The sequence below is a fragment of the Entelurus aequoreus genome, linkage group LG14 (assembly GCF_033978785.1).
Source record: "Entelurus aequoreus isolate RoL-2023_Sb linkage group LG14, RoL_Eaeq_v1.1, whole genome shotgun sequence".
Taxonomy (NCBI): Eukaryota; Metazoa; Chordata; class Actinopteri; order Syngnathiformes; family Syngnathidae; genus Entelurus; species Entelurus aequoreus.
Window position 1 is genome coordinate 44372206 of NC_084744.1, and position 19399 is coordinate 44391604.

Sequence of the window (19399 nt, forward strand, 5' to 3'; positions counted from 1 at the left end):
GAATCAGACAGTAGTGATGATAACGTCCAAATTATTTTAATGGAGGAGAAAAAAAGTCCTCCTTTCTGTCTAATACCACATGAAAGTGGTTGCTTTTTGCCATCTTATTTGTCCAGCTTCCATACTCCTTTTTATACACTTTACAAGAAATACATTGGCGGCAAACTCCGTGGCTTGCGGGCTTGTGCGTGCCAGCTTTCTGAGACTCTTATTTTGTTAGCGCAGGCAGGATAGAGCAGCGCTTTTATTGTGAAGACAGGAACTATGTGGTCAGTCTTTAGGCTTTTGACGGGAGGTATGGTTGAAATAAAAACGGTTTCTCGCCTCCCTGACGGTCTTTTTTTTCCTTCACACTGAGCTCGCAGCAGCCAGCGTCATTTCACAAGACCCTCGGGTGCCGTGAATGTCAATCAATCGACGAAAGAGACGTCATAGTGAAGATTTCTGATCGCTAATTTTTAGGACTATTTTTTCAATGCCTAGTTGGAGATCGACTGACACAACCTCCGCGATCGACCGGTAGCTCGCCATCGACGTAATGGGCACCCCTGGTATAGATAATAATGCGTCATATATTGGAATATGGGATCCATTATTTAAATTAACTTTAACTATTAAATGAACCAAAAATATGACTTATTTCATCGTTGTGGAAAATATTGGACACAGTGTGTTGTCAAGTTTATGAGATGCGATGAAAGTGTAAGCTCTTTTTTTTTTTTAAATGTTTTATTTTTTTATAAATGTCTGTAATGATAATGTCAATGAGGGATTTTTAATCACTGCTATGTTGAAATTGTTACTAATATTGATACTGTTGTTGATAATACTAATTTTTGCTTGACTGCTTTTAGATCGTTTTGTGTCATGTTTGTGTGTCCTCTCAATTGCTCTGTTGATTGCTATCCTGAATGTTGCTGGGTCGGGTTTGATTTTGGAATTGGAATTGCATTATTATGGTATTGTTGTGTATAGGGATGTCCGATAATGGCTTTTTGCCGATATCCGATATTCCGATATTGTCCAACTCTTAATTACCGATACCGACATCAACCGATACCGATATATACAGTCGTGGAATTAACACATTATATGCCTAATTTGGAAAACCAGGTATGGTGAAGATAAGGTCCTTTTTTTATAAATTAATAAAATAAAATAAAATAAATAAATTACAAAACATTTTCTTGAATAAAAAAGAAAGTAAAACAATATAAAAACAGTTACATAGAAAATAGTAATTAATGAAAATGAGTACAATTAACTGTTAAAGGTTAGTACTATTAGTGGACCAGCAGCACGCACAATCATGTGTGCTTACGGACTGTATCCCTTGCAGACTGTATTGATTTATATTGATATATAATGTAGGAACCAGAATATTAATAACAGAGAGAAACAACCCTTTTGTGTGAATGAGTGTAAATGGGGGAGGGGGGTTTTTTGGGTTGGTGCACAAATTGTAAGTGTATCTTGTGTTTTTTATGTTGATTTAATAAAAATAAATAAAATAAAAAATAAAAAACGATACCGATAATTTCCGATATTACATTTAAAAGCATTTATCGGACATCTCTAGTTGTGTATTGTTTTGTTGGATTGATTAATAATTTTTTTTTTTTTTTAAAAGGCAAAATTAATTGATGTTTAGCCAGGGTGGGAATCTTGGGGCACCGCATGATTCCATTACGATTCAAGGGCTACGATTCGATTACTCAGTGACTTTGACACCCCTGTTCTACTGCATACACACCACGATGACACATGGTGACTCGATGGCAACTTTGCCAATGGCAGCGAAGAAAACACAGAATATCATGTACTTTTCTCCTGTTTTATCCCCAGTTTTCTTCCTCAAAAAGTGTAGCATGAATGTGTTGCGGGTTTGCGTTGAAGTACCTGCTAGGCTGTCTGGTCGCGTACTCCTCTCGTAAAGGTCGTACATCTGCGTCCTATAGGGGTCAGTGTTGTGGATGATGGAGCGGGGCAGGGTGGAGCTGTAGTGCTGGGGAACGGCGACCATACTTGCTCTGACAGGAGACGAGTGATTGGGCTGCTTCGAGTTGTCTGCCAGCGACAGAGGCGAGCCCATGCGGCCTGACGACGACGCCACGGAGGCCTGGTAGGGCGAGGTCGTACGGCAGGTGCTGCCCGCTCGGGAGTTTGCCGAACCGACGCGCCGCAGAGCGGCAGGGGAGTTTTTTTGGGTGGAGAGAGGTGAGCCACCCCCGCCTGCGCTTGTACGCTGAGCGGCGGCGGGTAAGGTGGTGGAGAAGATGCAGGAGAGGGGTTTGGGTTCAGTGGTAATAGGAGAGGCGTAGGCACTGCCAGCTGAGGCACGCAGGGAGCCGCGGGAGGGGGAGATGCCGCTGACGTGAGCTGGAGAGTGAGAGCGAGAAGGCACTGAGCTTACTCTCCGCATCGCACGGCCAGGCACTGCTGCACTCGCAGCTGGGTCCTGCAGCAACAACAACAACAACAACATCAAAAATGCTCTTACATGCTCAATCAAAGAAACCAACAACCAATTTCAAGTCTATACAGCAGGGGTCCCCAAACTACGGCCTGCCAGCGGCCAAAAATATATACAATCTTTGTCAAAAGTTCACATACACTTGTTGTAAAGAACATGGACAAAGATAAGACCTTCTGGAGGAAAGTTCTGTGGTCAGATGAAACAAAAATGGAGCTGTTTGGCCACAATACCCAGCAATATGTTTGGAGGAGAAAAGGTGAGGCCTTTAATCCCAGGAACACCATGCTTACTGTCAAGCATGGTGGTATAGTCATGGTCAAAAGTTTACATACACTTGTTGTAAAGGACATGGACAAAGATAAGACCTTCTGGAGGAAAGTTCTGTGGTCAGATGAAACAAAATTGGAGCTGTTTGGCCACAACACCCAGCAATATGTTTGGAGGAGAAAAAGCGAGGCCTTTAATCCCAGGAACACCATGCATGCATACCGTCAAGCATGGTGGTACAGTTGTGGTCAAAAGTTTACATGCACTTGTAAAAAACATAATGTCATGGCTGTCTTGAGTTTCCAACTCTTATTTTTTTGTGATAGAGTGATTAGAGCACATACTTGTTGGTCACAAAAAACATTCATGAAGTTTGGTTCTTTTATGAATTTATTATGGGTCTACTGAAAATGTGACCAAATCTGCTGGGTCAAAAGTATACATACAGCAATGTTAATATTTGCTTACATGTCCCTTGGCAAGTTTCACTGCAATAAGGCGCTTTTGGTAGCCATCCACAAGCTTCTGCTTGAATTTTTGACCACTCCTCTTGACAAAATTGGTGCAGTTCAGCTAAATGTGTTGGTTTTCTGACATGGACTTGTTTCTTCAGCATTGTCCACACGTTTAAGTCAGGACTTTGCGAAGGCCATTCTAAAACCTTAATTCTACCTTAATTGACATCACATGGACAAAGATAAGACCTTCTGGAGGAATGTTCTGTGGTCAAATGTAACAAAAATGTAGCTGCTTGGCCACAATACCGAGCAATATGTTTGGAGGAGAAAAAGTGAGGCCTTTAATCCCAGGAACACCATGTCTACCGTCAAGCATGGTGGTGGTAGTATTATGCTCTGGGCCTGTTTTGCTGCCAAACGGTGCTTTAGTCGTGGTCAAAAGTTTACATACACTTGTAAAGACTTGGGACGGTGTGGCGAAGTTGGTAGAGTGGCTGTGCCAGCAATCAGAGTGTTGCTGGTTACTGGGGTTCAATTCCCACCTTCTACCTTCCTAGTCACGTCCGTTGTGTCCTTGGGCAAGACACTTCACCCTTTGCCTCTGATGGGTGGTGGTTAGCGCCTTGCATGGCAGCTCCCGCCATCAGTGTGTGAATGTGTGTGTGAATGGGTAAATGTGGAAATACTGTCAAAGCGCTTTGAGTACCTTGAAGGTAGAAAAGCGCTATACAAGTATAACCCATTTATAACATAATGTCATGGCTGTCTTGAGTTTCCAATAATTTCTACAACTCTTGTTTTTTTTGTGATAGAGTGATTGGAGCACATACTTGTTGGTCACAAAAAACATTCATGAAGTTTGGTTCTTTTATGAATTTATTATGGGTCTACTGAAAATGTGACCAAATCTGCTGGGTCAGAAGTATACATACAGCAATGTTAATATTTGGTGATGTAACACAAATTGAGCTGTTTGGCCACAATACCCAGCAATATGTTTGGAGGAGAAAAGGTGAGGCTTTAATAATAATAATAATGGATTACATTTATATAGCGCTTTTCTAGACACTCAAAGCACTTCACAGAGAAGTGAGAACCCATCATTCATTCACACCTGGTGGTGGTAAGCTACTTTCGTAGCCACAGCTGCCCTGGGGTAGACTGACGGAAGTGTGGCTGCCAGTCTGCGCCTACGGCCCCTCCGACCACCACCTATATCATTCATCATTCATTCACCAGTGTGAGCGGCACTGGGGGCAAGGGTGAAGTGTCCTGCCCAAGGACACAACGGCAGCGATTTGGATGGTAAAAGGCGGGGAGCGAACCTGCAACCCTCAGGTTTCTGGCACGGCCGCTCTACCCACCACGCTATGCCGCCCCCAATCCTAATCCCAGGAACACCATTACTACCGTCAAGCATGGTAGTGGTAGTATTATGCTCTGGTTCTGTTTTGCTGCCAATGGAACTGGTGCTTTACAGAGAGTAAATGGGACAATGAAAAAGGAGGATTACCTCCAAATTCTTCAGGACAACCTAAAATTATAAGCCCGGAGGTTGGGTCTTGGGCGCATTTGGGTGTTCCAACAGGACAATGACCCCAAACACACGTCGAACATGTTGAAAAGAGAAACTGGAAATTGTGATGTATCATGTTGTATGCTTGCATGTTCGAAATAAACTCAAACTCAAACTCAAACTCAAAAGTGGTAAAGGAATGGCTAAATCCGGCTAAAATTAAGATTTTAGAATGGCCTTCCCAAAGTCCTGACTTAAACGTGTGGACAATGCTGAAGAAACAAGTCCATGTCAGAAAACCAACACATTTAGCTGAACTGCACCAATTTTGTCAAGAGGAGTGGTCAAAAATTCAACCAGAAGCTTGTGGATGGCTACCAAAAGCGCCTTTTTGCAGTGAAACTTGCCAAGGGACATGTAACCAAATATTAACATTGCTGTATGTATACTTTTGACCCAGCAGATTTGCTCACATTTTCAGTAGACCCATAATAAATTCATAAAAGAACCAAACTTCATGAATGTTTTTTGTTAGCCTGGCCCCTGCTGAGGGTTTGGGGACCCCTGCTATGGGAATTCAACCCAGCAATACAGTTTTTATTGTTAAAAACTGAATAAGTTATGCACACCTTGCTACTTTTCAGTATCATTCTGTTGAAGGTACCAAACACATTTAGGTTAAGACTAGGGCTGTCAAACGATTACAATATTTAATCACGATTAATCACAGTTTTGTCACTCAAAATGAATCACGATAATCTTCGATAAAAATAATTTTTTAGCATTATTAAGTGTACCATAGAGAGACAATTTTGAAGTTGATATTGCAATGACTGGACAATTATTTTTGCTTAAATTAAATGTTTTTTTAAACATTGTGCTTTTTTAAACAGCTTAACACAATAAGGACATAAACACGTTTCTAAAGACAATAAAAACAATTGCCAGATTTTGTAGAAATAATGAATTTGTATTCCTGCTGTAGGAGCACTTGCATTAAGAAGAGGAGCAACACTATGTTTATATACCAGTTTCAAGCATTGTTAACACGAAATGTGGATTGTTACGATCATGGTTTGCTTGTTAAAGATGTATGGTATAGTAAAATGTCATATATATACCTGAATATATGTTTCTGATATTCTGTACATTACATGTTGTACAAGTTAATGGTATTCATATCTCTGCATGACAATGTTTTAACCAACCTTCTCTATTTATTTAAAAAAATGTCATATTCAGTCTGGTAAACATTCTGTAATTGCGGACTATCAATGAGAACAGGTTACCAAAGAATATACTGTAGCCATGGGAATATTGTGTAGTGAACTGTAATTACCCGATGTGGGCTGCAGAGGGCAGTTTCAGGCATGGCTGTAGTATTAGATCTAGTCTTTTGATTGATGGATTGAGACTTGTATTAGTAGATTGCACAGTGAAGTACATATTCCGTACAATTGACCACTAAATGGTAACACCCGAATAAGTTTTTCAACTTGTTTAAGTCGGGGTCCACTTAAATTGATTCATGACACAGATATATACTATCAGATATATACTATCATCATAATACAGTCATCACAAAAGATAATCATCAGGGTATATACATTGAATTATTTACATTACTTACAATCCGGGGTGTGGGATGTGGAGGTTGGGGGTTAGGTTTGGTTGTTATCATCACTTCAGTCATCAACAATTGAGAACAGAGTAATGGACATTGAAACAGTGTAGGTCTTACTTGGTAGGATATGTACAGCAAGTAGTGGACATAGAGATAGAGATCAGAGAGCATAAGAATAAGAAAAAGTATCTACATTTGATTATTTACATTTGATTATTAACAATCCGGGGAGGGTGTTAGTTTAGGGTTGAAGTTGCCTGGAGGTGTACTTTTATTGCGGTTTTGAAGGAGGGAGCCACGAGACAAGAAAGTGTTTGAGGAGCCGTGGTGTGTGTGTGTGTGTGTTCTGGCAATGCTTACTTAATGGGGACATCGCTCTGTTTACACAGTCACCTTTAGAGGACCTCTGACGGTATGGGGACAAAAAAACAGGTCCCCTAAAGGGAAACCTTTTTAAATGATAGTCAGATCCATTCTGAAGATGCTTAAGTGATTTTTAAGCTTTGGCCCATAAAACATGTTTACTGGTTAGTTTGAGTGTGAGACATTTGCACATTTGCATCTTGTCATATTTAATTTGAACTTTTTTCTTTTTTTTTTAAATGGTCCTCAATAGTCATGTACAAATTTGTGTGAATTATGCAAAATTATTTAAATTTGGTCCCCATGAACCATATTAACTCTTTTTTCCCCAGGGTCCCCAGTAAGAATGATCAGCACATTACTTCATCAATCCAGAGATTTAAAGACGTGTATGAGCTTTTACCAAAAAAAATGTATGCCTCCACAACCTATAGAAAGGGTGGTCCCCACAGGTGATGATCAAAAACTTGGTCCCCATTACAAATGATAACCAGTATGTGTTTGTGTGTTTGTATGTCGCGTTTCTGCCTATTTAGTTGGACATTACTATTTGTGAACATAAATACAAGGCTGACCTGTTCAAAGACAGTCTACCTCCTTCATATCGTCTCTGCCATTACAATGGACTTTATTTCAATCTGCCAGAAAACATGTATTTAGGTAGAAATATCACAGAATAACATTACAAAACATATTTGACAAAGCATGATCGTATGGTAAGACTTTTTTGTTGTTGTCGGTTAGACTGGATGTGAAGCGTTGCGCTATTATTGTGAAGTGTGTGATTGGTATGAGAAAAGACTTCACATATAGTGCGGAAATACAATCATATCACACCAATTCTCAAATCCCTTCACTGGCTTCCTGTTCCACTCAGGTTTGAATACAAAGTCTCCCTACTAACCCACCAGTGCCTCCATGGAAATGCCCCTTCTACCTCAAAGAACTACTCACCCCCAAATCCTCCACCCGACACCTCCGCTCCGGAGAGGCTAACCTCCGAGGACAAAGCTACGAACAATGGGAGACCGGGCTTTCTACGCGGCTCCCAGTCTGTGGAACGTCCTCCCTGACCACCTGAGGGCACCACAGACTGTGGATGCTTTTAAAAAAGGCTTAAAAATCTTTCTTTTAAAAAAAACAACTCACTACACCGGTATGTTTTAGCGCTTTCATGGCGAGTTTACTGACAGATATAAGTACGAACTTTACACTAATTTATATTAGAAATAGCAACAGCGGAGGATGAATGTCCCATAAGAAGAAGATAGAGAAAAAGAAGAAGCTTATCGACTGTGTTGTCGCCACGGACTACAAAAGTGGATGCGCGCAAATTTTCAGGACCTATACAGAAATACAAATACAGATCAGCAGGCACCAGAAGGTGCATAATATTGTGAAACAAAACACCAGATAATATGTCTGCTAATGGGTGCCATTTTGGGGTCCTTATACACACATCATAATAATACAGTACTCGTATGTTGAAGCACAGTTCGTCTGACTGCAGTACCCGTAATGCTACACCAATCCTCTGTACCGAGGATGTTGTTGTGGCTTGTACAGCCCTTTGAGACACTTGTGATTTAGGGCTATATAAATAAACATTGATTGATTGATTGAATCCATCAAGCGGTGTGGCTTCATAGCTTACCAAACTCGTACTAAAACATTTTGACAGACTTTTCAGCGCCATGTGTAATGTTCTATATTCTCAATGGAACATTTAACGTTTTACCTCCCTGCTTGGCACTCAGCACCAAGGGTTGGAATTGGGGGTTAAATCACCAAAAAGGATTCCCGGGCGCGGCCACCGCTGCTGCTAACTGCTCCCCTCACCTCCTAGGGGGTGATCAAGGGTGATGGGTCAAATGTAGAGAATAATTTCGCCACACCGAGTGTATGTGTGACAATCATTGGTACTTTAACTTTAACTTTTAACTTTAACTTATCATTACACCATGTACCAAATAAAATAGCTTTGAGATCGGTAAGCACAACCAGAATTATTCCGTACATTAGGCGCACCGGGTTATAAGGCGCACTGTCGATTTTTGAGAAAGTGAAAGGATTTATGCGCCTTAAAGTCGGAAAAATACGGTATTTATTGTAATTATAACGATGACATATAATTTGTATCTAATTAGTTTACAATATATATAACTATTGAAATGGTATCTTTTTGAAATACTCTTGATATGTTAAAACATCCTCCACATGGAGAGGAGCCAGATGAGGTGGTTCGGGCATCTGGTCAGGATGCCACCCGAACGCCTCCCTAGGGAGCTGTTTCGGGCACGTACGACCGGTAGGAGGCCACGGGGAAGACCCAGGACACGTTGGGAAGACTATCTCTCCCGGCTGGCCTGGGAACGCCTCGGGATCCCCCGGGAGGAGCTGGACGAAGTGGCTGGGGAGAGGGAAGTCTGGGCTTCCCTGCTTAGGCTGCTGCCCCCGCGACCCAACCTCGGATAAGCGGAAGAAGATGGATGGATGCATTCCCATAGATTTTTGTATTTGGTCAAATTTATTATCAGAATATTTTGGCTTCAGATTAGTAATTCTACGTATAAATTCCGATTTCATACTAATTAAGATTATTATGATGATGAATATATGTTTTTATTTCACTATTGTCAGAATAATTGTATCTAAGTTATTACAAAACTTTGTGTTGTCATGAGTTCCCCGCGAGAAGACAAAAGCTGTCTTTGATCCTACCAAGCAAAAGGCTTGTAAAACTCCACTGTGTAGGATGGGAAGCAACATGAAGGTGTTCTGTTTCTTTGATGTATTGTAATCCACAGAAAGATTTTGTCTTGACCCGAGATCTAAAAAGTGGAGAGGAAGCAGGACCGGCCCAAGCTCCAGGGACCTTTTCTTTGAACTGTTTGTAATCAAAGGCGATGGCTGTTTACGGCCCCTGTCCCTTAGAAACAGCTGTTGCCATGTAATCAGGGAAAGTCCAAATAAAAGAGGAAGCGAACAAAATTTCGTCAGAGGGTGGTGAGACTGTCCAAAGAGTACAGTCCAGACGTCTCTCCTCAATTGAGCCAAATTTAATTCTGTCCCTGTTTAATTCCTTGCTTCTTGTCTTGTTTAATAGATGTCATCAGTGTTTGAACCTGACAACCATGCATAACTATTGCATTGTTATTGTTCATGAACTATTGAAATGTTTTCTTGTAAAATGATGATTCTCAGCATATTTGGACATTTTTCTTGTAATTATATGGCTTTACTGTATTATTGTTTTTAGTAGTAGTAGTTCATATCCGCAACAGACATTTTTAATGCTGCGTGGATGTGGTTTCTGACAGCATGGACGCAAACGTACCTGGGATAACGTCTGCCCCTCTGCCCTGGTACTCCTCATTGGCGTGCTCGTGGCTGCACCAGGAAAGGAATGCTGCATCCTCAGGTCAGATTTCACCACATTCTGGCTCGCGTTGTAGCCACCGGGGGCATCCTGGTAGCCGCTGTCTGAATACGAATTCATCAGATTCGAGCTACGCGAATTCCCTGCGGATGGCGAAGGGAGTAAAAGTAGAAAGGACGTTGTGAAGGCTTTCATAAATAGTCATGATGTTTACCTGTAGAGCATTGCTGAGGAAAAAGGTCTATAGTGCATCACTTATAAGCAGTCATTTCTAATATGCTCCATGAAATGATCGTGTTTGTCAGTATAGAGACTTTCTGTATGAATTAAAATAACATTTAGTGTCGTATGCTATAAAGTAGTAGGAAAGGAGACCCGGAGGCCAGTAAAAAAAAGTGTCTTTGAGGAAAGCCAACTGCAGAAGACAGATAGAGGGCAATAACAGACCCTCACGTTCATGGTGGGTGGACTGCTCCGGGGAGTACTGAGACACCTGCTCTGACTCCATCCTGATGCGGTAGCTAGGAGACTGCGAGCTGTCAGTCATCCGTGACTTGTGGTCCCCTGAGGTGGGAGCATCTGGGGAAGAAAAACAGCCAGGATAATTTGTTAGACTTCAGACTTAAAGCATCAGCCACTGAGCATACGGGAACTTTAAAGTGAAATATGGCAGACAATGATTTCTGCATCATTTGATTCATAATCAGCCCAGGGTATGTATTTTACTGCTCCATGCCTTTTATTGGATGCAACAGCTTCTCCAATTACAGTAACTCAATTAAAGGCCACTCTAAGAGTCCGTAATTGCACTCTTTATAAGAACAGCCAGCATTAGTGGCGATTAGTGTACAATATTTTAGTACCAGTACCGGTACCAAAATGTATTTTCGATACTTTTCGGTACTTTCCTAAATAAAGGGGACCACAAAAAATGGCATTATCTGCTTTATTTTAACACAAAAATCTTAGGGTACATTAAATATATGTTTGTTATTGCAAGGTAGTCCTTAAATAAAATAATGAACATACAAGAAAACTTGTCTTTTAGTAGTAAGTAAACACAGAAAGGCTCTTAATTAGTCTGCTGACGTATGCAGTAACATATTGTGTCATTTATCATTCTATTTTGTCAAAATTATGAGGGACAAACTGTAAAAATGAATGATTAATCTACTTGTTCATTTACTGTTAATATCTGCTTACTTTCTCTTTTAACATGTTCTATCTACACTTCTGTTAAAATGTAATAATCACTTATTCTTCTGTTGTTTGATACTTTACATTAGTTTTGGATGATACCACAAATGTAGGTATCGATACAATACCAAGTAGTTACAGGATCATATTCAAAGTCCTCATGTGTCCAGAGACATATTTCCTGAGTTTATAAACATAATATGATTTTTTTTTAAAGAAAAAAAGATTTTGTGATGATAAAAAATATTGATGTAATCATAGTAGTATCGACTAGATACGCTCCTGTACTTGGTATCATTACAGTGGATGTCAGGTGTAGATCCACCCATGGCATTTGTTTACATTCAGGGTGCTAGCTTGCTGTTAGCGGTTAGCTATCGTATCCTCCTACGGTGTGTAGTGAAGCATGTTTAGTTATTCCTCGTCCTGCAGTGATAATGGAACTTGTAAGAAACTGACTTTATTTGCGTGAAATGTTGTTAGAATAATTATGTATATATTATCACACAACTCTTATGCTTAAGGGCCGTTGCTATAGTTATTATCAATTGTGCTGAAGTTATTTTTCTATATGTGCAAAGCCAGTCTCATATCAGTTTTTTTGTTTCCAGAATCGGCCTGCTGACTGCCAAGGCCGAACATCGAGTGCCGTGACGCAGATAGAGCAGAGATAGGGCGATATCACGAGTATCAACATATTTGCATTTCATTAATAGTCATATATAGTGTCTAACTGGAGCTGTCGAGATTACCCCCTTCCCTCAGCGACAGCTTCAGTGATGTAACCAGGGACTTCCCAAATAAATAGAGGAAGCACGTGGGCTGGACTTTAGAGCATAGTTTGAATCTGTAACCAGAGTACAGCCCAAAAAACGTCTCTCCTCAATTGAGCCAAATTGAACTCTGTCTCTGCATGATTCCTTTCTTCTCGTCTATTTAATAGATGTCATCAGTGTTTGAACCTGACAAATGTGTCCCGTGAAAAACCGTCCGACCGGAACTCTCTAATAACTAAAGTTTCTTGGGTGAATAATGTCAACTCACTACACCGGTATGTTTTAGCGCTTTACTGACAGATATAAGTAAGAACTTTACACTACTTTATATTAGAAATGCCAACAGCGGATGATGAATGTCCCATAACAAGAAGATAGAGAAAAAGAAGAAGATCATCGACTACGGAATCGACACGGACTACAGTGGCGGACGTGCGCAAATTTTCAGGACTTATGCAGATCTCAAGTACACATCAGCAGGTACCAGAAGGTAAGAAAAGTTGGTTTTGCATAATATTGCGAAACAAAACGCCAGATATGTCTGCTAATGGGTGCCATTTTGCGGTCCTTATACACACACCATAGTAATACTTGTATCCCTGACTACGGAAGCTGTTATGTGCCGACAATCCATCAAGCGGTGCGGCTTCAAAGTCGTACTAAAACATTTTGACCGATTTTTGAGTGCCGTGTGTAATGTTTATTTCCAATGGAACACTTAAAGTTGTGGTGTTGTTTGTAAGCGTCATCCTGCGGTCCACACGTATCGCTTATGTGTGACTGCCATCCACTGGTCAAACTTATCATTACACCACGTACCAAATAAAATTGCTTCGAGGTCGGTAAGCACAACCAGAATTATTTGGTACATTAGGCGCACCGGATTATAAGGCGCACCGTCGATTTTTGAGAAAACGAAAGGCTCTTAAGGGCGCCTTATAGCCTGAAAAATACGGTAATTGTTAAAATTATCAATCAATCAATCAATGTTTACTTATATAGCCCTAAATCACGAGTGTCTCAAAGGGCTGCACAAGCCACAACGACATCCACAAAATAGTTTTTTGTGGCAAACATATTTATTACTATTTAAAATCAATATGGACGTGGCGAAGTTGGTAGAGTGGCTGTGCCAGCAATCGGAGTGTTGCTGGTTACTGGGGTTCAATTCCCACCTTCTACCTTCCTAGTCACGTCCGTTGTGTCCTTGGGCAAGAAACTTCACCCTTTGCCTCTGATGGCTGCTGGTTAGCGCCTTGCATGGCAGCTAACCAGTGTGTGTGAATGGGTAAATGTGGAAATAGTGTCAAAGCGCTTTGAGTACCTTGAAGGTAGAAAAGCGCTATACAAGTGCAACCCATTTATTATAATATTTCACTACTGTAGTATTTTTATATGAAATATCAGCATCTTCTGGCGAGAACTATCAATAGCTAGAAGAATGACATCCGAAAAGTGGCCTGTTGTCGAAGCGAAGATGACGACGTTAGACAAAAGCTTTCCTCGCAGGTGGTTATTTTTCGCTCAGTCGACATTGACATTTCCAGTGGCGAGAGGCTCGTTTCCAAAGCAACGCCCTTCCCAAAGTGCGGGCTGAATCCAGCGCATCACCAGGCCAAAAAGCCTTGCAGATAAACATGGGTCATTATGCCCTGCAGCACATATTCAGAGTGAGGCTCACATGGATTGGACGTAGTACGTTAGCACACTTGATGGTCATTCATCATCCACACCCACTATGACAAATCAATACAAAGCATCGCAGCAATTGTGCTCACTTATCCACACTCCAGGAAGTGAATGTAATAACATTCCCAGTGCGTACGTGCCGCAAAAGATAAAAAAAAAAGATGAATGACCAATACAGAATCGGTATTTTGTGCAATCAAAAAGCCGTGAAATGTATTGGTAATAAATTAGCTCTCTTGGTTTTCATGGGGCGAACTAAATGACTTTTAAACAAACCCCTCAGGTACATGCCAAACTGGAGTCACAGGAGGTACGGAAAAGAAAACGCCAGAGGCTGTTAATTATTTTAAGCTTACACATATTACTAAAGATAATTGCATTTAAAAAATAAAAAAAAATTTCCCAACGACAGAACACTGTTCTTTATTCGGTGAACACACACATGCAGTTATTGGCACATGCACACAGTTAATGAGCCTTACAAAAAAAAAAAAATGCATTTGTCAGCGGATGGATAGCTTGGTGCGCAACAATAAATGACTCCAAAATGTGAAACTGTCAGGTTCAAACACTGATGACATCTATTAAACAAGACAAGAAGCAAGGAATTAAACAGAGACAGAATTAAATTTGGCTCAATTGAGGAGAGACGTCTGGACTGTACTCTTTGGACAGTCTCACCACGCTCCTGATGAAAGATTGTACGCCTCCTCTTTTATTTGGACTTTCCCTGATTACATGGCAACAGCTGTTTCTAAGGGACGGGGGTCGTAAAACAAACATCGCCTTTGATTACAAACAGTTCAAAGAAAAGGTTGTAAAACAGTTCGCTTTGCAAATCTCGGGTCAAGACAATATCTTTCTGTGGATTACAATACATCAAAGAAACACGCTGGGAACTCAATGTAACACAAAGTTTTGTGATAATTTAGATACAATTATACCTGTCAGTATTTCGCAAAATTTTGTGTATTTTATTTGTCCGCATTCCAGTGAAATAGGAAAATACACTCCAAAAAAAGAGCTAAGATAAAAAGACCACATTTTAGAAAAAAAACAAAAACACTAAAAATTATTGAAATAAATTAGCTGCATGGACAGATAGTTTTACTTGGTAAGACATTTTAAATTAAAGTAGGCAGTTCTAGAAATTAGCAAGAATTTTAAGATAGAAATAAGTATTTTATTCTGAAAGTGAGTAGAAAACACCACAAAATATGCTCCAGGAATCATTTTTTATGGAAGTAGGCTGTATTAAATTCTCTTAGAGGAGCTTCACTTTGCCACATTATTTAAAAACCTTGATTTACTGATTTATTCAAGCCTAAAAATGTGTTGAAAGCTTTGTTGCAGTGCAAGCCTTTCGCAGTTTTAGAGCATTGTGACCATTGTACGTTAGATCGAGTAATGCAACGAAATTTTGTTCTTATCTGTACTGTAAAGTTCAAATTTGAATGACAATAAAAAGGAAGTCTAAGTCTAAGTCTTAGTCTAGATGGATTAATCATTCCTGCTGCATGTCTTTGTCTTTCAGTGCAGATCAATCTGCAATACATTTAAATATATTTGTCAAATGAGTGTCAAATACCGTATTTTCCGGACTATAAGGCGCACTTAAAATCCTTTCATTTTCTCAAAAATCGACAGTGCGCCTTAGAACCCGGTGCACCTAATGTACGGCGTAATTCTGGTTGTGCTTACTGACCTCGAAGCAATTTTATTTGGTACATGGTGTAAATGATAAGTGTGACCAGTAGATGGCAGTCATACATAAGAGATACGTGTAGACAGCAATATGACGGCAGTAAACAACACCAAAACGTTAAATGTTCCATTGATAATATAGAACATTACACACGGCGCTCAAAAATCTATCAAAATGTTTTTAGCACGACTTCTGTAAGCTATGAAGCCCCACCGCTTGATGGATTGTCGGCGCATTAAACATACGAGTATTATTATGGTGTGTGTAGAAGGACGGCAAAATGGCACACATTAGCAGACATATAATCTGGCGTTTTGTTTCACAATATTATGCAAAACCAACTTTTCTTACCTTCTGGTACCTGTTGATGTGAATTTGGGATCTGCATAAATCCTGAAAATCTGCGTGTGTACGCCTTTGTAGTCCGTGATGACATCATAGTCGATAAGCTTCTTGTTTTTCTCTATCTTCTTGTTATGGGACATTTATCCTCCGCTGTTGCCATTTCTAATATAAAGTAGTGTAAAGTTCTTACTTATATCTGTCAGTAAACTCGCCATGAAAGCACTAAAACATACCGGTGTAGTGAGTTTAATTATTCACCCAAGGAACTTTAGTTATTAAAGAGTTCCGGTCAGGCGGTTTTTCACGGGACACATTTCCGGCGTTGTTGTTGTTTCCGGATGAGGAGATGCTGTTCCGTTATTGATTGAAGTAAAGTCTGAATGTCATTAAAACATCTTTTGACACCTCTTAAACTTAAAAGTTAAAGTACCAATGATTGTCACACACACACTAGGTGTGGCGAAATTATTCTCTGCATTTTTAACCCATCACCCTTGATCACCCCCTGGGAGGTGAGGGGAGCAGTGAACAGCAGCGGTGGCCGCGCCCGGGAATCATTTTTGGTGATTTAACCCCCAATTCCAACCCTTGATGCTGAGTGCCAGGCAGGGAGGTAATGGGTCCCATTTTTATAGTCTTTGGTATGACTCGGCCAGGGTTTGAACTCACAACCTACCCATCTCAGGGCGGACACTCTAACCACTAGGCCACTGATCCACTCCCGTCTTTGCACGCTACACCGCTACAACAAAGATGACGGGGAGAAGACGCTGTCGAAGGTGAGCCACGTAAATAAGACCGCCCACAAAACGGCGCATCCTGAAGCGACTGTCAGAAAGCGATTTGAAGATGATCTGTAAAACATCATCAATGCAACAATTTGACCAAAGAACCACCATCACGTTATGTAGACCACAAGGAAGCGTTTTATATTTAGAAAAAAAATCATAATATGACTCCTTTAATGCGCCTTATAATCCGGTGCGCCTTTTGTATGAAAATAGACCTGCTCATCGGCAGTGCGCCTTATAATCCGGCGCGCCCTATGGTCCAAAAAATACGGTTGTGGAGAGGCGGGGCCGGCGAGCGAGCAACGAAGCAGGGCACGCCGGGGCCCGGCCCAAGATGGCGGCGAGGAGGCGTGGCCGGTGAGCAAGCGGCGAGGCGAGGCACGCCGGGAGCGACGCCGCAATCGTGCCCAGGTGCGCGGTCTGCGCACCTGGGCACGATCATCCAATCTCCTCTCGCAAAAGAAAAGGGGAGCAGCAGAGATCGGAAGGGGAGACGGAAGGAGACAAAACCAGAGGGAAGCTGACGCAGCGCGAGAGAGGAGGAGAGCAAAAGACAGACGACAACGGGCACGCGAACGACGTGCTGCTGGAAAGCAGGCGGAGAAGCGAGCAGGAGACGGCAAGTGCTGAAAAGCAATCCGCAACAGACTTTGTGTTATTGGCAAAAATAAAGAAAGTCTAAACCGGGGGTCGGCAACCCGCGGCTCTAGAGCCGCATGCGGCTCTTTAGCGCCGCCCTAGTGGCTCTGTGGAGCTTTTTCAAAAATGTATGAAAAATGGAAAAAGATGAGGGGGAAAAAATATATTTTTTGTTTTAATATGGTTTCTGTAGGAGGACAAACATGACACAAACCTCCCTAATTGTTATAAATCACACTGTTTATATTAAACAGGCTTCACTGATTCGAGTATTTGGCGAGCGCCGTTTTGTCCTACTAATTTTGGCGGTCCTTGAACTCACCGTAGTTTGTTTACATTTATAACTTTCTCCGACTTTCTAGGACGTGTTTTATGCCACTTCTTTTTCGGTCTCATTTTGTCCCCCAGACTTTTAACGTTGTACATGAGTGCACAAAGGTGAGTTTTGTTGATGTTATTGACTTGTGTGGAGTGCTAATCAGACATATTTGATCACTGCATGACTGCAAGCTAATCGATGCTAACATGCTATTTATGCTAGCGATATGTACATATTGCATCATTATGCCTCATTTGTAGGTATATTTGAGGTCATTTAGTTTCCTTTAAGTCCTCTTAATTAAATTTATATCTCATGGCACATGTAATATGGCTTTTAATTTGTTGCGGCTCCAGACAGATTAGTTTTTGTATTTTTGGTCCAATATGGCTCTTTCAACATTTTGGGTTGCCGACCCCTGGTCTAAACCTAGCGCAAGATGACGTCCTTGGATGGTCCGAAGAACCCACCCGGAAGCAAGGGTCTTCCACAACGGTATTATTCAACTTGTAATTCCGAAATAAAGCATCCTTAAGATGTTGCAAAATCTATTTTTTAATTATCCAAAATATCCTATTTGAATAGTTATCTTCTCAATTTTAACTTTTGAAAACTTCTCTTTTTAGTAAAGCTTTTAGTCAATGCACCTTTTAACTATCATTTTTAATCCCCTTTGTATCCTTTTCATGATGTTGCCCCTGTTGTTTTAAATTGAATTGTTGTTTCACTTTACCTATGTTTTGTACAACACTTTGTGGGGCGGCATAATTCCCGCTTCCGCCATCCTAGTCACTGCCGTTGTGTCCTTGGGCAAGACACTTTACCCACCTGCTCCCAGTGCCACCCACACTGGTTTAAATGTAACTCAGATATTGGGTTTCACTATGTAAAAGCGCTTTGAGTCCCTAGAGAAAAGCGTTATATACCGTATTTTTCAGATTACAAGTCGCAGTTTTTTTTCATAGTTTGGCCGGGGGTGCGACTTATACTCAGGAGCGACTTATGTGTGAAATTATTAACACATTACCGTAAAATATCAAATATTATTATTTAGCTCATTCACGTAAGAGACTAGACGTATAAGATTTCATGGGATTTAGCGATTAGGAGTGACAGATTGTTTGGTAAACGTATAGCATGTTCTATATGTTATAGTTATTTGAATGACTCTTACCATAATATGTTACGTTAACATAGCAGGCACGTTCTCAGTTGGTTATTTATGCCTCATATAACGTACACTTATTCAGCCTGTTGTTCACTATTCTATATTTTTTTTAAATTGCCTTTCAAATGTCTATTCTTGGTGTTGGGTTTTATCAAATAAATTTCCCCAAAAAATGCGACTTATACTCCAGTGCGACTTATATATGTTTTTTCCTTCTTTATTATGCGTTTTCGGCCGGTGCGACTTATACTCCGGAGCGACTTATACTCCGAAAAATACGATAAATATAATTCACTTTGTGATTTTATCTGTGAAAAGTGCTTTCTAAATAAAATTGACTTACTTACTTAACGTATTTTCCGCACTATAAGGCGCACCGGATTATAAGGCGCACCTTCAATGAATGGCCTATTTTAAAACTTTGCTCATATATAAGGCGCACCACATTATAAGGCGCATAGAATAGACGCTACAGTAGAGGCTGGGGTTACGTTATGCACCCATTAGATGGAGCTGCGCTAAAGGGAATGTCAACACCTTCTACCATCCTAGTCATGTCCGTTGTGTCCTTGGGCAAGACACTTCACCCTTGCTCCTGATGGCTGCTGGTTAGCGCCTTGCATGGCAGCTCCCACCATCAGTGTGTGAATGTGTGTGTGAATGGGTGAATGTGGAAATACTGTCATA

At 40.8% G+C, this 19399-nt stretch overlaps 1 protein-coding gene across 4 annotated transcripts in view; it reads right to left on the reverse strand.

Annotated features, from left to right (window-relative positions):
• Nucleotides 1-19399, reverse strand: part of LOC133664931 (plakophilin-4-like) — a 246263-nt gene that overhangs the window by 90399 nt on the left and 136465 nt on the right. For all 4 annotated transcript variants that reach the window (XM_062069971.1, XM_062069969.1, XM_062069972.1 and 1 more), the window contains exons 5-7: nucleotides 10531-10662; nucleotides 10042-10226; nucleotides 1900-2458 (exon numbers count right to left, since the gene is read on the reverse strand). In XM_062069971.1, coding sequence (XP_061925955.1) covers nucleotides 1900-2458; nucleotides 10042-10226; nucleotides 10531-10662 — 876 coding nt within the window. The remainder of the gene's footprint in view (nucleotides 1-1899; nucleotides 2459-10041; nucleotides 10227-10530; nucleotides 10663-19399) is intronic.